Source organism: Alligator mississippiensis, chromosome 8, assembly GCF_030867095.1.
Source record: "Alligator mississippiensis isolate rAllMis1 chromosome 8, rAllMis1, whole genome shotgun sequence".
Classification (NCBI taxonomy): Eukaryota; Metazoa; Chordata; order Crocodylia; family Alligatoridae; genus Alligator; species Alligator mississippiensis.
Window position 1 is genome coordinate 45,147,085 of NC_081831.1, and position 19,530 is coordinate 45,166,614.

General features: G+C 38.4%; 1 protein-coding gene across 1 annotated transcript in view; it reads right to left on the reverse strand.

Annotated features, from left to right (window-relative positions):
• Positions 1–839: 839 nt before the first annotated feature.
• Positions 840–19,530, reverse strand: part of DIAPH2 (diaphanous related formin 2) — an 840,428-nt gene continuing 821,737 nt past the window's right edge. Inside the window, exon 29 of the mRNA XM_059732728.1 lies at positions 840–6,861. Within this exon, the coding sequence (XP_059588711.1) occupies positions 6,797–6,861 (65 nt within the window). The 3' untranslated portion in view covers positions 840–6,796. The remainder of the gene's footprint in view (positions 6,862–19,530) is intronic.

Sequence of the window (19,530 nt, forward strand, 5' to 3'; positions counted from 1 at the left end):
AGAAGCTGACTTAGTGCAGCAACTGAGAGACAAGCAAAAGTTCCAGAAAGGCTATATTATAGGTAGAAGAGTACTAGAACTTGCTGGGATGCTGCAGTTCTTACAGTGAGTTCCTTAATTTAATGCTGTTAAAAAAGTAACTGAAATGGAACACTTGAGGGAATTGCAGGCAGTTTGTCTCAAAATGAGATTCTGTTTGCCTGTGTGTTGAAGGGGAAGCTATAAATGAAGATGATGGGAGTTCTGCTCTATCTTCTGTAAAGAAGCTCAAACTCAAACCTCAGGCCAAGAACAAGCTATCTTTAAATAAATTGATTCAGCCTTCTTTAACAAAGGCAACCATAGAATTTAAGGCAGGCATTAAGATGTTTTCATTTATTTTAATGTGTTATTACTCTGAGTAAATCTGTATAGTTTTCCTTTCCCTCTCTCAAATAATTATAACTGCATGATAAATAAAATAAGTCCCTGCTCTTTGTTGCATCCATTAAGCCAGTGGCTTTAACTATCTCCTGGTGTATTTTTCCCTAATACACGTGAGGTTGATCCTACTCATTCCTACACACTTAACATTGAATTTCCAAAGTACCTCATGACAACTTCTGTCTCTGTCATGTCATGTCAGCATGGTGGTATCACTAAGTTGCACGTGTACTAGACTGTTTTTAAGCTAAAAGTCCTGTCAAGATTTGTTTCCAATAAGGCCATTTTGTGACAGAGTGAAGTAAATGATTTGGAAAATACTAACAATGACTGTCTAGATGATTTATTATGTCTATATCCTGAAACGCCTCCATTTAACTCAAGATATTTAAAATATAAAGATGGACTCATTATGATATACTTAATGATTGCATTTTATTGTTACCTGTTAAGTAAAATGGTATCATTGTGTCTGAGTATAGATAAAAAATACAATAACTGAAAAAAATTGTATTCTTTTTAAAAGCCATCGATTAGAGAAGGTTTTTCCCACTAATTCAAAACAACCAGATTTGACACAGAGTAAAAAAAAAAAAACTTTGAAGATTAATTGAGTATAACTTTCAAACCCTGTTATGTAATACAAATATACTTTATGGTAGTAATAGCAAACACAAACAGGTACACACTAGAGAACTTAACAAAACCACCTTCAATGTATAAATTTGTTACAGTGTTTGGATATTCACATATGAAAACTAGGTTCTGATTTCACCAAAAATATTTTAAGATAATATACAAACAAAATGCTGTTTAAAAAACGTAAGTGCATGGATTATGTAAACTGTATTTTATTAGCCTCTGGAACCATATTACTCTAAATATTTGACTCCAAAAGAGAAATTGCACTGGGTTGCACATGTTAACTGAGTATGGAATTAAGGTAAATTGTAACTTAATATGTTCACATTCTGTGGCATATGTATAATCTTGAAGGATGTTAATGTATATTGAGGACCAGTCTTTCAACGACTTCAACGGCAGCTGAACATCAACCTGAAAGACTAGTTCTCCTTGTAGAATTCAACATCAATTATGCAAAATGCTCACCTTTTTATGTGCAGAAACAAAGTATGTTGTGAAGTACAGACACTAAAAACATTTGGGGTGTGTGGTTTGCAACTTTATTTTATTTTTTTTTACACTTGACAGTAGGGGCAAAATGTAGTACAAGACCTGGCTGTTTCCTTCTGCAGTACTAATTATAGTATGTTAAATGGACATTTTGTTATGCCACACTGGGAGTGCAGCTATATAAAGATTGTTGCTTCCTTTCTTTTATATTTAAGATTTCATTGTTTGACAGTTCTCAGTCAGATCTTCCAGTGATTTCAAGAGGCAAAAATCTAAGCACAGCTCAAACTTGTCTATGTTTCAAGTGGAAGATACAATTTATGTATAAGACCAGCTTTTGATTCACTGCAATTATTATAGATTTAAAATATTTGCTAGTGGTATAACATTCTATGGGGAAAGTGTTAAATATACACAGTAAAAGCAGGGTCCTCTGTGGCTGAGGGTGCAAGAATTAAACTCTGCAAAGCTTTCTTTATGAAACTTAGTCACTCAAAACTTTCGAAATAAACATGAAACTCCACCAGATTCTCTGAAAGTTTTGCAAATCTTCTGTCAACCACTGAATAAGTTTAGTTTAGGCCTCTAATGAACGGTGGTTTGGGTGGAAACCATGAAAAACCTCAGTGGCTTCAGTGGTGTTTAACTCTTGAGGTAGTACATATACCACATATAAAACTATACAATATACACAGAGACACATATCTGTGTGCAAGTATCACAAAAATAAAAATTTGGCAAAGTATGCATTTTTAACCAAAGTCAGTAAATAAGACCATATGAATGCATTTAGTTTGTTGCCAAAGGACCACGATTGCTTAAAACCAGATCATGCTTATGCAATAGTATTCTTGAGAATCCTTCTCACAGCGTTTTATTCACTTAGAGCCACTAATCTTATTTTGGCTTGAGCACCTGTCAAAAAAGTGGTTAACATTTATAACAAATGTTAGGTGTAGGGGATACAAATTTTGCACAACCACAATCTAGCATATGTTACATAAATGTGTTGCACTTTTTTTTGGGTAAACAGAATATATCTCGAGTAAATAATTTCTAGCACTTTTATGAATCTGACCCATACTGTCAGTAGTTTTAAGCCATAGATATGTGTGTGTGTGTATTTAACATTACATTTCCATATCAGCAGTTACAAATGTAGTTCTATTTGTTTTAAAGTAAAAATTATTTTCCTTAAAAATCTTTTAAGAAATGTAAACAGTGCACATCATAACTTTTGTTTTCCTGTACTGTTTTAATACATTGAATGAGAGTGCAAATAGATGCACCTTTATATTTCTATTTTAATATATATTGTAATATTGTAAAGACATATAGTGAAATATATTTAACAATAAATTTATGTAAGATCCTCTGGTGATTTACTTTCAGGGATTATTCTAAACGCAAATACAATTTAACTGAAATATTTTTAAAGTTTTTTTAATATTTTAGAAAATAAGGCAAGTGCATTTCTGAAAAAGGTTCTACACTTCTGGGGTACACACACTTTCTAGATAAATGTGTGACAACTATGGAAAGTATGTCAATAATAAAAACATTAAAAATATCTGTAATTTCATATAGACTGAAAAGGTATCAAAAGACAAAGTTACCAGCATTAAATATGTTTAGACTTCATAAATACAAACACCTTGTATTTACATAAATTATATTCTAAACTAATTTTTTATTTGAAAGGAGCTTTTCTTTCTAGCAGATATGACCAATAAATTATATAAATGCTTCATATGTGAATTAAGGACTGCATAGTAAAATGGAAATATCAGAAAATGTTACTCTTTTGGATTTACTTTTTGCTAGTATATGATGTTTAACAAACTATAACCAACAACTTCAGAGCCATTCAAAAATACAATACTAGGAAATGAAAAACACTGTAGTTGCAATAATAAGAGCTATCATACAAAGGATCTATGGTGGATTGTTATATTCAATTGACATGTATTATAATGAGTACTTTGAAAGTCTTTTGCTTTTTAAATACTAGCAAATTACTTACCTTATATTTGAATTTCAAGACATTGTTTCACAGATCAGAATATACAGATATTATACACTTTTTTTTTTTTTTTTTTACATTTGGGTTTTATACATGTAACATTTGTACAACTGTAAATTTCATACTTCAAATTAAAAAAGTTAGACTTCTCAGTACAAATTCAATGATCAATTTACACAAAAGAATATAATCCTTGGTGCCTCTAAATAAAACAGTGGGAAATATAATTCTGTTTTATATTTTTTCTGAAGTACACACAATACTTTAGTGTGCCTTTAGAAAAAAAGCAGATACAGTAGTATTACTTAACAGCATACATTTCTCTAAATTTGAGATACATTCTTATATTAAGAAATGTAATAATGGACAAAAGTACTGCTGATTGAGAGAGTGAACATGCTCTGTGTCTTGTCTTGTAATGAATTCAAAACTGTAGGAATTTAGCCAAAATCAGTCAGATAATCTCTGAAGGCTCTTACCTAGCAAATAAGAGAAGAGAAGAGAAGAGAAGAGAAGAGAAGGATTACTGTACAAAGAGTTTTGGCCAAAGCAGTAGTGCAAAGTTATACTGCCTCCAAGTAAGACTGATCTTCTTTGTGACCCAAGAGCTGACAAACGGAAAATAGAATGTCATCCAGCTTTCCATATACTGCTGAGAGTAGATAAATATCTGGCCAGTATTCTCCAAAAACAATTATTTCCAAGTAATACAATGCAATCTGTGGCAAAATATATAATTTTTAGAGTGAGCTTCTACTTTCTTATATCATTACCAGGTTTCTAAAAATGTAGCTGAGCAATGAATGGGTAGTTTACTGGGGCCAGGAACAGACATTCAAAATGCCTGAGGAGGAATCGATCTAACCCACATGGGTTTCTCTAAGTGGCTTAGGTTAGATTGGCAGTGAACAGAACACATGCTTGCCCTTTGGTGGGGGGGCATGCAGGCTACCTGCATTGGCTGAGGTTGGCAGGTTGGGGGCACTCCTGCACACCACCCGTGGGGTCTCCAAGATGCTGGAGACTGCTGAGGGCAGCTGAGTGCCCAAGCCACTCCTGACTGACTGCCAGGGTGAACACAACCCCCAACCCCCATCCCACCTCCCCACTGCCCTAGTACTCTGGGGCCCTGTAGCTGTAGACCAAAAAGCCTTACTGCACCTTAGGTGCCCATAGCCTGGGTACCTGCAAGCAGTGGCAATGTTCTGTCCCTTGCCACCCCAACAAAGGTGATCTGCCCGCACCGGCTCCTGATGAATTGGGGATCCATGGCAGGGTGCCCGGCTCTGACCACTGAGATGTGGTGCGCAGGAGCCAGGTTTGGGCTTTGTGGGGCTGTGCCTGAGCACAGGGGCATGGGGTTCCTTGGCTGGGTGTACAGCCAGGGTCAGGCTCCATGGGGCTGTGCCTGAGTGCAGGGACTCTCCTAGGCTCAGTGTCAGGTTTGTATGTACATCACGGGGTGCTTCATGATAGGGCCATGGCCCAAGGACACAGTTACCCAGGTCCTGGGGCTCATCAGGGGACACAAAGCCTCCCTTACCTGCCCCACCTTGCCTGTCTGTGGTTGACAGATGGCTGGAGGGTCTGTGCTGGTTCGGCTGTGAGAGAGCTTAGAGACAGGGCCTGCTGGGCACTTCAGCCAAGAATGGGCTGAAAGCTAGCATGCCTGCCTATGAGACTGGGTGTGGGGGCTGCAATGGAGCCTGGGATGCTGGAGGGCAGCGATCTAACTTAAATCAGTTGGGGATCTGGTACAGAAGTTTGATTCAGTGGTCTAACCCAAATCAATTAGATTTGAGTGCACATGTAACCAGGTCTATCTTAAATGGGGTTTCACCATTTTTAGACCAGTCTCTGTATGTCAAACTTCTTTATGGTAACAGGTTTAGATCGATTCCTGATAACTTAGACCAATTTATGTGTAATATCTGTACCTGGCCTGGGACTCCTGCTTATGATCATGCCTCTCCATCCTATAAACAATACACCTTGAATCCAAAATACAGCTGAAGGTTATGAAGTGAACCTCCAAAAAGATTCAGATTCAGGATAAGAGAGAGGGAATTGTCTTAAATTTTCCCATTAACTGGAAGAACAGAGTCAGCTGTTAAGCTGACTGCTCGACTCTGGTCATGCAGTACAAGGGCTTGTATATAGAAAAGAATGAGAGGAGCGTCTCTTGAAGTTCAGGATGTCTATAATCATTGTGTTCCCTGCTGCATAGTGCCAAAGGGCGAAAAATATTTTTATCTGCTTGGTCTCCAGCACTAAGATACAATGGTAAAGATCCTACTGTGTTTTACCTGAGAAACAGAGGAAAAACTTAGAAAAAGGCAGTTCAGAAGAACTTCATAATGTAGCTTGTCTCTAAAAAGCTAAACCAAAGCACAGGCATTTTTAGATTAATTAAAATAGGATAATTAAGTCTTTTCCTCAAAAATACCTGTATAAAGTATATATACGTGCATAATTAGAAAATACCTCTTTAAATATATTTAAAAACATATTCTGCAATTGATATGCTTTAACTTTGGTACAATCCTATGCTTTATATTTTAGCAGTGATAAGTAGCTACATTTCATCAAACCACTGAAACTGTAGATTTTTGATAAGTTCTGCTGTAACCAAAATAGCTGAATTCATCAGGCTTTAACTTGAGATAAGATTCTAAGAAACTTGATTGGGGCTATACAGTGTTTTCACACTCTTACAAAAAAGGTCTTTTATGATGTGTGCAATATCAGCTCATATCTGAATTCATTAATATGCAAATTTGTTCATTTTTTTCCTTTCATGTCCAAATCAGAACTGCAAATGGAATCATACCTCCCTTCCATGACCTGATCTTGTTCACTGCTATATTTTTTCAGCAAGTTTATATGTTCTCATCTAACTCTATATAGAACATTTCCTAGAAGTCCCAGTTCCCTTCAAAGAGTTGCAAGCATAACAAGTAACATCAGATAATATAATATAGAACCTATGGTTTAACGTTGCTTACAAATCTTGATTATTGTGGTACTTAAATGCAGTAGGTCGATTTTTTACAATAGTTTTGAAAATGCATATTTATTCATTTCCTAGTTTATCCTCCATTGGACTTCATTTAAATTTCATTTCTGATCATTGATGTTTTTCATGTTAACTCTTTTGAAAATGTCTGTATTTTAATGTAAATAAAACATTTCTCCATTTCTTTGGCATCAGAGGAATCACACAGCTGTGATGGTTCCATTGTGGCGAGAACGTGACCGTTCCAAAGTTACTCGTCTGTTATCTGGAATACAAAGAGAGAAAAAATAAAACATCATCTGATTTGAAACATGGATACTGCAATGTCAAGAGGTTTTGAAATAGTCCTAAAAATCACTTCAAATGAATATGTAAATAAGTAACTAGGATACTGGATCAGAGACGTTTCACACTGCAGCTGCCAGGCTGAGTTCAAGAGTTCTGCAATCAGCAATAAATTACTTTCTTGATCAGAAAAGCAGGGGTGATAAAAGCATCGGAAGAATTCTGAAGCACAGTCCCCTTGGAAATACCAGATGACAACTAAAATGTTAGGTAAAAATGTTGTTCTATAAAGTTTCTACATACTGTAGTTTTGAAGGAAGGCACTTCCAATTTCCTCTGAGTGTTCAATACGAATGTGAAAATGCACCTCCTAAACATGACATACTAAAAGTCTAAGAGTTGTAAGTCTGCTCGCTAAAAATGTGTACTCATCGTTATATAAATAGAAGAGTAAAATCAGCCACTTCCTAAGCAATTCCTGATTGGATGATGTTAACAACTTTCAGTATGAAATATTACACAGTAATTACTGCAATGAATAATGAATATCTTCCCATCACAGGAAGAAACAATCATGCACTAAAGCCAAATAATTTCAAAGTAAAGTTTTAAAAAGCAAGGAATGTTACAGGAAAAAAAGTATTTAAAAAACAGAAATAGATTTGTTCCGGTGGTCCTTAAGACCACTACTGTCTCACTTCTCCCTTACACTCTCTCTGGACTATGTCATTTGGCCAGTGGGTCCAGAAATTTGGTGATAGGTGGTGTCAGCATTAAATAACATGGCTCTTGGAGCCATGGCAAATCATGTTGCTCCCACTCATCCTGCTGCCAAATTTTGGACATGTGGGGATTTCTGAAGGCCAGTTCTGGAGAACAGAACAACAGCACAGGGCTGGGAATTTGGTAGCAGGGGAAGTGGTGGCTACCACAGCTCCAGGAATCACAGGAACCACAATTAATTTTGCTGTCACCAATTTCCAACCTTGTGCACCAGATGACGCAGCTGAATATTCTGGAATCAGTCCATGAATTGGACTCAATGCACTCATCCAGTTTGCAGGGCTGAATGAGTTAGACACCACTGTCCTAAGACTAAGGAATAAGCTGACTGCATATAGAAAGGGTGTTGTAGAGACAGAAAAAATATAATGTTTAGCTAATCATTCTGTATACTTCTACTGATAAAGCAAAGACAGCTAAGGCCTGTCTGGGTGTGAACTAGTTTTGCCACAAAACCAATCTTTCAATCAAATCTTCCTTTCCGAAATCCAAAGAAAAAAATTCTCCCATAAGTACTCTGTGGGGTGCTATTTCCATGGTATTTGTTGGTGCTTTTGTAGTCTTGCCCCAAGGTGCCGCCTAATCTCGATGAATCCATGGTTAGGGTTACCGATTTAAGTTACTCCTTACTGACTGAATCTCTCAAGAAAGGATCATTAACCTCAACAACAATTACAGGGTCAGTAGGTATTAGAAATTAAAATTCAAAGTATATTTGTATTTGCAATACAGCAAGGGGAGTACTGCCGCCCAAATGTGTTGTGGGTTTGCTACAAGAGTGAGCAAAAAGCATCTAGCAGTTGAACATATCAATGGAAAATCACCAGTAGCACTATTTATCTAATATATTTTTAGTATTACTAATTCAACATGCTCCAAAAAAAATCATGAGATTTAAAACCATAGCAAGTGCCACTTTTATTATAATTATGCATCTCCATAAGCCCGAGCCACACTAAAATTGCAAAAGTTGGGAATAGTAGAATTTCCTTCCTAAATTGAAGACAATCTGAATTTAATTTAATTTCTCATTATTAACGGCGTCTTGAATTGGCTTAGTAAATTATTTGCAATTTGTTAGAAAAAAGGCTTATGTTTTCTAGGGATAGGGAAAAGAAAACATGAGAACATAAATTCAATACTGACATTGGGGAGTGGACTGACATTCTGGACAATGAGAAAAGACAGGGAACAATGTTTTAGTTATCAACACTGGGATATATCATCAGCATTTGCAAGAGATTTTTCTGCAAAGCTCAGAGAGCTTTCTAGTGTCTCTTAGCAAGACCACAGGGAACAGGAAGTCAATTGCACTTTGATAAAATCATCATGCCACAGTAAAAATAGGGATGGAGGAGACAATTTATCTGTTATTTAAAATAAGTTAACACTTTCATATTGCTAGAATATGCATGGGTTAATTGTTTTTCTTTACAAAACAAAACACTAACCAATCATTCAGTATGTATGTACAATATTTCCTTTGATGTTAAAAAGAAACATTTTAGTAAGAATAGATCAGTAGATCTCAACTTTTTTAGACTCAAAGCATCTTTCAGAAAATACCAGTTTTTAGATTTCACTCGTGTTTTGACTACAGATAAATAGTAGAGCAATTGTGAAGAACTCAGAAACACTATAACAGATCAGAATGTTTTTGACACTATGGATTTCAATTTGTAATCTCTGTGTTAACATATGAATCATGTGTAGGTGTCTGTACACCTAACAGTGCTATTATTGTGTGACACCCCTAAAAGGATGACATGGCACCCTGATTGAGAATCATTGAAATAAGCAATAAAATGTGGCGTACTTTAACAGCATGCAATTTTTGAATGGCCACATCTCAGTCAAATCATACCTATTCTCCCATTCTAGTACTATCCAATATTTTAAACATTTTAATATAATAAAAAAAAGGTAGACAAACTATACCAAGAAAATTTTAGGATGAAAGATGAATGACAGTGGAACGTGGAGGGGAAAAATGGAGAAGTGACTGAAAATGCAAGCCATTTTACTTCCACAATGACACCAATAGATTAGAAATGCAACACATCAGGGCACTGACACTCCCTTGATGACTGATTTGTATTGTCCTTAGATCAAGATACAATGGGAACAATATATAACATTCACTGTCAGAAAACAAATATAATGTAATTCTGAAAACAGACCTATCTAGAAACATTTTAATTTGTTTTAGTAGTGTTGCAGTTTTGTTTTAGCAGTGATAGTCCAAAAAACATCCCAGAGGCAAGGCTTTTTGTGATATTTTTTCATTGGACAAACTGTATAATTGAGAGAGAGCTACTGGACAAGCTTTTGGGAATCAGGTGACTGAAGGAAGGCGTTCCCGATGCCCAAAAGCTTGTTAAGCAGCTAACCTAACTATACAGTTGGTTCAATAAAATATATCACAAAAAAGCTTAGCAATCTGTTTTAGTAATTTATGTTTAGACAAAAATAGTAAGCAGGAGAAAGGAATAATTTTGCTTTTCTGTACATAGGCATGATAAGGACAATATCAATGCAAAGATCTTTGAACAAGAAAACTTTTAAAGTCACAAAAACAAATTACATATGGTCCTCTACAAGGTGTCTGGGTTGTAAATCCTGTGAAAATCTTCTATAGCAATCAAACATAAAAAGAACCAGAATTCAGTCTGAATATTCAACTTAAAAGACGTTTATAAAATGTCTAGTGATGCAGGTAGGAGTAAGCACTTACTAAAATAATAAACCCTAAACAAAATTATTTACTGCATAAAGCCAATTGACTGACGAAAATGTGAAAGCCGATTCAGTGCAGCATAAGCATGAGGTTTTAGAGTTCATCTGACAGTGATTGACAGAAAACTAAAGCAGGATCTTTCACAACTGAGGCTGCAATGTAGACTGAATGGATTAAGTCAAGATTTAGTAGTTCTAAAACTTTAAATAAAATAATTACCCAAATGTCATAACTTTACAGAAATGTCCATGGTAGCCGCTATGACAATCATATATTTCCTCTTGCTTTATAGGTAGCCATACTAAACAAAAGGAAAAACAATATGTGTGTGTGTATTTATGGAAGTGCACTATAGGTAAATGAAATGTATGGCATTTCATATTAGCTAATATAGCAAGGCAACACAAGGCTTAACTCCCCCCCCCAGTACTACATTATGTAATCAACTATTACATTCATATCAGCTGACAGGATCATTTCATCCAAAGTAGTAAATGTACAATTAGGTTTAGGGTTTAAAACAAATATCAAATATATTCTTATGCCTACCACATGAAATCAAAATGTAATCCTTATTGTGCAACTTCCACACTTAAAAATACATTGCAGACAGTGTGTGTGTGTATGTATATATATATATTTATGGACTTACTTATAGCAACATTTATCTTTAGTCTCAGTCTGCTTTATTTTTGCTTCAGTTTAATATTGCAATGAAAATAGGACTCAATTATGCTGTATGAATTCTAGTTTAAATTCTCTTTAAGTGTAACATGAAGGCAGGGGATATTCGACTATCTGTTAATTTCCTGTCAAGAAAATAAGTAAAATAATTCTCAGTAAATGCTAAATCAGGGGTGGGCAAAATGTGGCCCACAGGCTGGTTGCGGCCTGCCAGGCCTGTGGGGCGCCGAAAAATTTAAAAAATTAATATTTATCTGCCCCTGGCATGTGGCCCTCGATGGCTTGACAAAACTCAGTAAGCGGCCCTCTGCCTGAAATAATTGCCCAACTCTGTGCTAAATTATAGGCATAATATTTTAATTGTTCAACATCCTTTGATTTCACACTGAAATTTTAATATATAATTTCTCTCCAAATGTTTTATGTACGAGGGATTACAGATCTGCTGGGGGGGAAGGAAGGGGAGGGATTTATGAAAGGTTTTCTATCCTTTCTTTTTCTTAATGCATTAGTTGTATTATTAAAAGAAAAAACTCAATAGTTGCCAACAGTTTATTAATAGCTTGTTATCAGCATGAAACTGCTGTGTTAGGAGAAAAAAAATTATATTTTACAGAACTGAAGTACTAGGATTAAATCACTTTTCTATATTCCACTTGCTTCTTATCCTTCCTTCCAGGTAGTGACTCTGTGCTTTCTCTCATTATGAACCTGACTTTCTGCAAATGATTAACTCTGGAAGTAATATAGAGGTTGCATGATCAAACAAACTCAATTATAGTAACTTTAGTAAGATTGAAACACTTGATATCAGAAAAAACCCATGGTCTACAAAACTATAGCTTCAAGGCACACAAATGTGTATTATCCTGTAATGAGTACAGAAGATATATACTCTGACATGTTTAACGCTTGAGACAGCAAATATTAGAAACCATTATCTTGGGCTTTAAATTACTAATATTTGAATAGTTAATGAATTGACTAATTCATAAGGGTTATGTCAAATCTTTGGAATCAGTCGAAGTATCAGAATGAAAAACAATTCGTCTTAATATTTGAACTTAAAAGACAGAACTATTGATCTTCGGCAGGTAAAATGTCAAAGCTCATTCAAAAAGAAAATGGTTAGTGAGTCTGTGCATTGCACTGCAGTTTCTGTATAAATCTGCCATTTGTTAAATGAGCCTAGATCTCAGTTATATTCTAAGACAAATACAGCATGCTGTCACAAAACAAAAAATTGAAGGTAAGAATCTATACAGGATGGGACAATAACTTGAAAGCACATATGAAATAATTAAATAAGGAATTTTATATGTTATGGGTTTTAAACAAAGAAATAAATTACTGATGATTGCTTGAGTATCTTCAGTATTTATTTGCAACATATAGGAAATTGACTCATATACATATTCAGGGTAGATTTATAGATTGTTAGGGGCTGGAAGGGACCTTGCAAGATCATCGGGACTAGCCCCCTTGTACTAAGCAGAAAAGACAAGTGGGGTCAGGTCACCCCAGTGAGGTGACCATCCAGTCTCCTCTTGAAGATCTTCAGGGTAGGTGATTGCACCACTTCTGGGGGAAGTTTATTTTACAATCTAGACACCCTGACTGTGAAGAAGTTTTTCCTAGAGTCTGAAGCAGTCTTCTAGGAGTTTGTGGCCATTACTTCTGGTTTTCCCTATGGGTACCCTGATGAACAGTTGTTCACCGAGCTTTTGATGTAGTCCCCTGATGTAGTGGTAAGCTGGTACCAAGTCTCCTTTATGCTTTCTCTTTTTTAGGTTGAAGAGGCCCATGTCCCTCAACTTCTCCTTGTATGGTTTGCCTTGCAAGTTTCTGATCATATGGGTGGCTCTTCTCTAGACTCTCTCAAGTTTTTCCACATCCTTGTTAAAGTGCAGCACCCAGTACTCTAGCTGTGATCTCACCAGTGCTGAGTACAGTGGAAGAATCACTTCCTTGGTTTTACATGCGATGCATCGGCTGATGCGTGCCACAGTACTGTCTGCCCTGCTGGCTATAGCATCACATTGCCAGCTCATGTTCATGTGATGGTCGATTATCACCCCTAGGTCCCTTTTGGTTGTGGCGCTAATCAAATAGGTGCCACCTAGCCTGTAGGTATGCTTGCCGCCAGATGGAGCACTTTATACTTCTCAGTGTTGAACTTCATCTGGTTCCGATTTGCCTCTCTCTCCAGCCTGTCAAGGTCCACCTGAATCTGCAGCCTATCTTCAGGTGTGACCATGCTCCTCCATAACTTGGTGTCATCCGTGAACTTGGTCAGTGAGCTCCTCAGCCCCATATACAAATCAATGATAAAGATGCTGAAAAGTACTGGACCAAGCATGGACCCCTGAGGGACACCACTGGCCACTTCTCACCATGACAACACTGATCCATTCATAAGAACTCTCTGGGTCCTACCTCACAGCCAGTTTCCTACCCACTTAACCATTGAGCAGTTAAGCCCACAATCTTCCAATTTTTCCATAAGGATATCATGGGATACTAGATCAAAGGCCTTTTGGAAATCTAGTATATAATGTCAACCTCCTCTCCCTTGTCCAGGTGGTGAGATACCTGGTTGAAGGAGATGAGATTTGTAAGACAAGACCTGCCCAGGACGAAGCCACACTGGCTGTCATTCAGAATCCTACCCTTTGCAAACGTATCGCTCATAGACTTGTTGATAAGTTTTTCTAGCATCTTCCCTGGGATAGAAGTTAGGCTGATTGGTCTACAGTTGCCCAGGTCCTCCCTCTTTCCCTTCTTGAAGATGGGCACAATATTGGCCCTCTTCCAATTCTCAGGGATCTCCCCTGAACACCACGAGTTTTGGAAAAGTTTTGCCAGGGGTCCCGTAATGACCTCAGCCAGCTCCTTCAGTACTCTTGGGTGGAGTTCATTCAGCGCTGCTGACTTACAAATGTCTAGCTTTTGTAGTTGGTCATGCACTAGCTCAGCATCAACAGTAGGAAAGCGATCATTCCCAACATGCCCACCATGAGCCTTCTCTAGCATGTTTTTCCCTGTGGTCCGGTGAAATACCAAAGCAAAGTGGGCATTGAGAAGTTCATTTTTTTTCCTGAGTGTCAGTTACCAGCTGTCCTGAGGTGTTAAGTAGGGGCCCTATGCTTCCATTTGTTTTCCTTCTGCTCCCTACATACCTAAAGAAGGACTTATTATCCTTGATTCCCGTTGCTAACTTAAATTCAGTCGTCATCTTAGCTTTCCTAATCTTCTCCCTACATGTGTGGACCGCTGTTGTATAGTCCTCCTTGAGGACTGTCCCTAGTTTCCACTGTGTATGCCTCTTTTTTTCTTTTTCAAGAGGACCATGATATCCATATTAAGCCAAGCCCTTTTGCTACCTTTCCTCCACACAGGAATGTTCTTTTGTGCTTTGATGATCGTGTCTTTGAGGAATGACCACTCTTTGTGCGCTCCATTCACCTTCTGTCCCTGGTCCTGCATCACCTCTCCTACTATTATCCTGAGCCTGTTGAAATTTGCATTTTTGAAGTCCAGGACTTCAATCCTACTAGCTGATGCATCTGCCTTGAGGTGGACAGTGAACATGATGATCTCATGGTCACTGTTGCCCAGGCTGCCCTCAAAATTCAAGTCACTCACCAGATCATCTCCTTTAGCCAAGACCAAGTCTAGGAGAGTGTTGCCTCTGGTTGGCCCTTGTACTTCCTGGGTCAGATAGAGCTTTTTTCCTAGCTTCCACAGGTTAAGAAGCTACGTGACCAATCCGACCTAGCCAAGTGTTCCAGGATTTTCTCTGAGACAGAAGTTAGGCTAATTGGCCTATAGTTGCCCAGGTCCTCTCTCCTCCCCTTCTTGAAGATGAGCAGAACATTGGCCCTGTTCCAGTCTTTGAGGACCTCCCCTGAGTGCCATGAGTTTTGGAAGAGTTTCACCAGAGGTCCTGCGATAACTTCGGTCAGCTCCTTCAGCACTCTCAGATGAAGTTCATCCAGTCCTGCTGAGTTATAAATGTCTAACTTTTCTAACTGATCATGCACAGGCTCAACGTCAATAGTTCATTAGTGCCTGCAGCATTATGTGTATTAGCATCCCTATGTTGAAAAATGGCTCAAATGAGCTATAAAGTGCCCCTGCTGCCATTTTTCAGCACAGGGACACTGATATATGTGACACTGGAGTGTGCTGGAGTGTGGTAATTACCACACTCCAGCAGACACAATTAATTGAGTCTGCTTCAATATGTTGTAATTACAGTGTGTCAGAGCAGCCTCTATGTATGTGTATAGGTGCCCATAGTCACAAAGAAGGGACCTCCAGAGGTCTAATCCCCAACCTGAGGTGGGATCATCCCTATCCACACCATCCCATACAATTATAATCTAAACTCTACATCAGACTACACTCTACTCTGAAAGAATATAGCCCTAACATCCTAACTTGCACCAGGTACAGGGAACCACAGCAGCCAATGTCCTGCTTCTATAAAATGTTGACAATATATGCTCAAGAGATACCAAGTAGAGGGCCATGACCTCTGCTACAAAGGAAGGCAAAAACTCCCACAAGTCCATACCAAGCTGACAATGAAATATGGTTCCTTCCTGACCCCAAATACGGCTATCAGTCCGACCCTGAACTGCGGAAGGGGCGGAGAGTTTTGGGGAGAGGTGGGTAAAATCCTCTGGGCAGGAACCTCTGGCTTTACTTCTAGCAGGAGAATCAGAACACCCAAGACTTACCTGTGGCTAACACAGACTTAAAAACAACCACATAGCAGGAAAAGCATGGGGTGGGGTGGGAGCAACCAGCAAAGCCCAGAAGCATGGGAAATACCTATGGTAGAAAATAGGCATACCTATGCCCAGGTAATCCATGATCAGTGGCTGTCCAAACTCTTCTTGAACACATCCAGTGATGGAGAATCCACAACTTCCTCAGGCAGTCGATTTCACTCCCTCACTATTCTAAAAGTGAAGAAGTTTTACCAGATATCCAATCTAAACTTACTTTGCTGCAACTGCAAGCCACTGGTCCACATCCCTCTCTGTGCAGCAAAAGAAAAAAAAAAGGTGGTTTCCCTCTTCTTTATGGTGGCCCTTCAAGTATTTGATGTTTGCTATCATGTCCCCTCTTAAGTGCCTTTTCCGCAAGCTGAACATGCCTACCTCCTTCAGCCTGTCCTCATATATGACTTGTTTCCAAGCCCTTGATCTTCTTTGTTGCCTGAATCTGGACCCTTTCTATCTTTTCTGCATTCTTTTAAAAATGTGGAGCCCAGAACTGCAGAGTTCTCCAGATGAGGCCTAATCAGTGCCAAGTACAGAGGCACTCTCACCTCCCATGTCTTGCACCTAATACAATAATTTCTGTTGATGCATCCAAAAACCACACTGGCCTTTTGCATGGCTGCATCACACTGCAGACTCATATTGAATCTGTAATCTAGCAAGACTCTGAAGCCCTTTTCTATAGAGATGCCATCAAGGCAGATGTCCTCCATTTTGTATTTGTGTTTTTGATTATTCCTTCAAAGGTGTTGCACCTTGCATTTGTCTATATTGAGCTTCATCCTGGTAGGTCTAACCCAACGTTCCAATCTGTCAAGATGCTTCTGAATTGCACTCGCATTCTCCATGGTCAAAATTTTTCCCAGTTTCGTGATGTTCACAAACTTGCTCTAGAAGCTTTTAATGCCAGCCTCCAAATCATTAGTAAACACAGTGAACAGCACTAGGCTGAGGTCAGAGCCCTGTGGGACTCCACTTGAAACCTCCTGCTATTCTGACATGATCCTGTGAAAAATTAACTGTTGCTTGTGGCTGCTGAGTAAGTTATTTATCCACCATGTAGCAGTTTTACCCAGCCCACATTTCTCCAATTTATTTATGAGACAGTTGTGTGGGACCTTGCTGAAGTCCAGATACATGATACCCACAGCATTTCATTCAACCACTCAGCTAGTTACTTTGTCAAAGAAGGAAATCAGGTTTGTTTAACAATATTTCTTTTTCATTAATCCATGTTGGCTGCTTGCAACCGGCCTTTTCTCCTACACTATTCATCCTCTACTCACAAATAAATGACCTTATTACTACAATATCCTCCAAGCTAGTGGTGACATCTCCATTTTCTAGGTGGGACAATAAGGCAGAGGCCAACCTCAAAATTTGCAAGTGTCCAATAGTCATATACTTTTTGTATGCCATTACCTAAACCATACTTTCTGAAGCATGCACCTTCTTTTCTCTGTAACCAGTATTAGTTAATCTAAGAACAGATTTTTATAAGTACAAAGTGAGATACTTAGGACATATACAGAAGTAACATTTAGATAAATCTAACTAGGGTTAGATTGACCTAAGGATAGAACTGTACAGAAGTTCAACAATTAGAAGGGGCCAAAAATGCTCACCCTATACTTACTTAGTTTACTCATGTGGTGATCAATCTAACCCTAGTTAGAGTCAGTACAATACAGACATTCAGGAAGGTAAGGTCAGGCAAAAAAATAGCCAGGCCAATCTAAATTTACCTTTGAGGTGAACTACGTAGATCAGTCTAACCCAGGAGTGGGCAAAATAAGGCCTGTGGACTGGATTCTGCCCACCAATTGATTGTAGCTGGGCTGTCTGCTCCCATAGTGTTTCCCATGGGCCAAGCCCTGCCCACTGCCACCCAGGGCAGCCCACACTCCTGCCCAACCATAAGTTGCACCCACCAATGGTTCACCCCAACCCCGGCCCTGGCCAGTGTCCATAGCTTCCTGGCAGGGCTACTCTAGCTGCTGCTTCAGCTGCTTGGTTACTGCTCAGATCCCCTGCCTCCAATGGCTCTTCCTGCTCCTCCTCTGGGCAACAGGTAGCATGGGGAAGCAGCAGTAGTGGCTGTGGAGATACATGCCAGGCACCACAAATCTAGCCCAGTGCAGGGAAAGCTGCAGCAAGGTGGTTCCTGATCATTCTTTGAGAGACCTGCTAGCCTCTCCGATTTTGCCAAACCTCCCCTGGTATCCCACTAACCCTCCCAATCCTGTCAACCCTGCACAGAACTGTTATTTCTCAGTAGACCCCTCAAATCCCCCATGGACCACCTAGCTCTTGCAATCCTGCCCACCCCTCTCCTCCTTTCCAGCTTACCTAAATTGGGCTTCTGGCACCAGCAAATATTTGTATAGCCAGCATACACTTTACAGTCATACCACTTAAGGTAAGATCACATCCTGGGAACATCTGTACATGGCCCTAATGCTTAATTTGAATTTGATAAACATCTGCAGGAAGAACACACTTAGGGGTTTATTACATCAGTAAATTTGCTGCACATAGTAAGTCTATGGCTATAGGAAAAATAGAACTTGGTTCTGATGAGTCCCAACTCAGTCCACAAACCACAAGATAAAATTTACTCTTTCAAGAACTCCAATGCCTTTATAAGGATGCCCCATCCATGCCTGAAATGAATGAGGAAGGGAATTAAGAGATGAGATTAGCTGGCTTCATAACTCTGTCATCTTTATTTCCAAAAGCATCTTTGTTTCTTTTTTGCCAACCCTTCCAAAATAGAACAAGAGCATATGGATGGCTGACAGGAGTTCCATATTCATGCTGTTTCTCTCTTGTTATGTGCACATTGTACAGAGTTCTAGGTATAATGATCACATATGATAAATCAAAAGATAGCCTAATTCCAGATTTATATATAATAAAAGAAGCTGTCTGATTTTAAACACTTAAGAGTTCAAAAGTGTTGGGGTGACAACACGAAGAAACAGTGAATCTTTAGAAGGAGAAAATTATTAGCCTGTTATCTCTTTACTCAAACAGAGAACACAAGGACAGGCAGGGAAACAGAAACATGTTCTCTGATTATCTATGCAACAAGTTAAATTTGACAATTGAGAGGAAATATTGTAAATATCATCGTTCCATTAACTGAGAAACCTGAATTACACATATCCCCACTGGACTTCATTAGGTTTCAAAATACTAGTTTCAGAAGCATTTTAGAAATGGTTCTTAAGATGTAAAATATATTAAATGTTATTTTATTCTGTTATGTCAGATGTAAAGATAATTATTCCCCCCAGTTGAAAAAAAATGGAACTTAAACTTTTGTAAAAAAACATGGACAGTTCTGTAAGCAACTCTGATGATAGCATGTATAACATTTAACAAAAAGAGCATATGGCTGCAAGAGACAAATAGGACTGGAAGCCTCATTTTAAATTGCCAAAGTAACTTAGAACTCATTTCTGTATTATAATACAAATGTGACATGATATAAAATGGAAAGATTATACCCCAATCCCAATATGCAAATAATGATGTAACTGCCATTATTTATTTCATAGACATTAGGGCTGGAAGGAACCTCAAAAGATCGTCAGGTTCACCCCCTTCCCAAGGGGCAAGAAGCCAGCTAGGGTCAAAGGATCCCAGC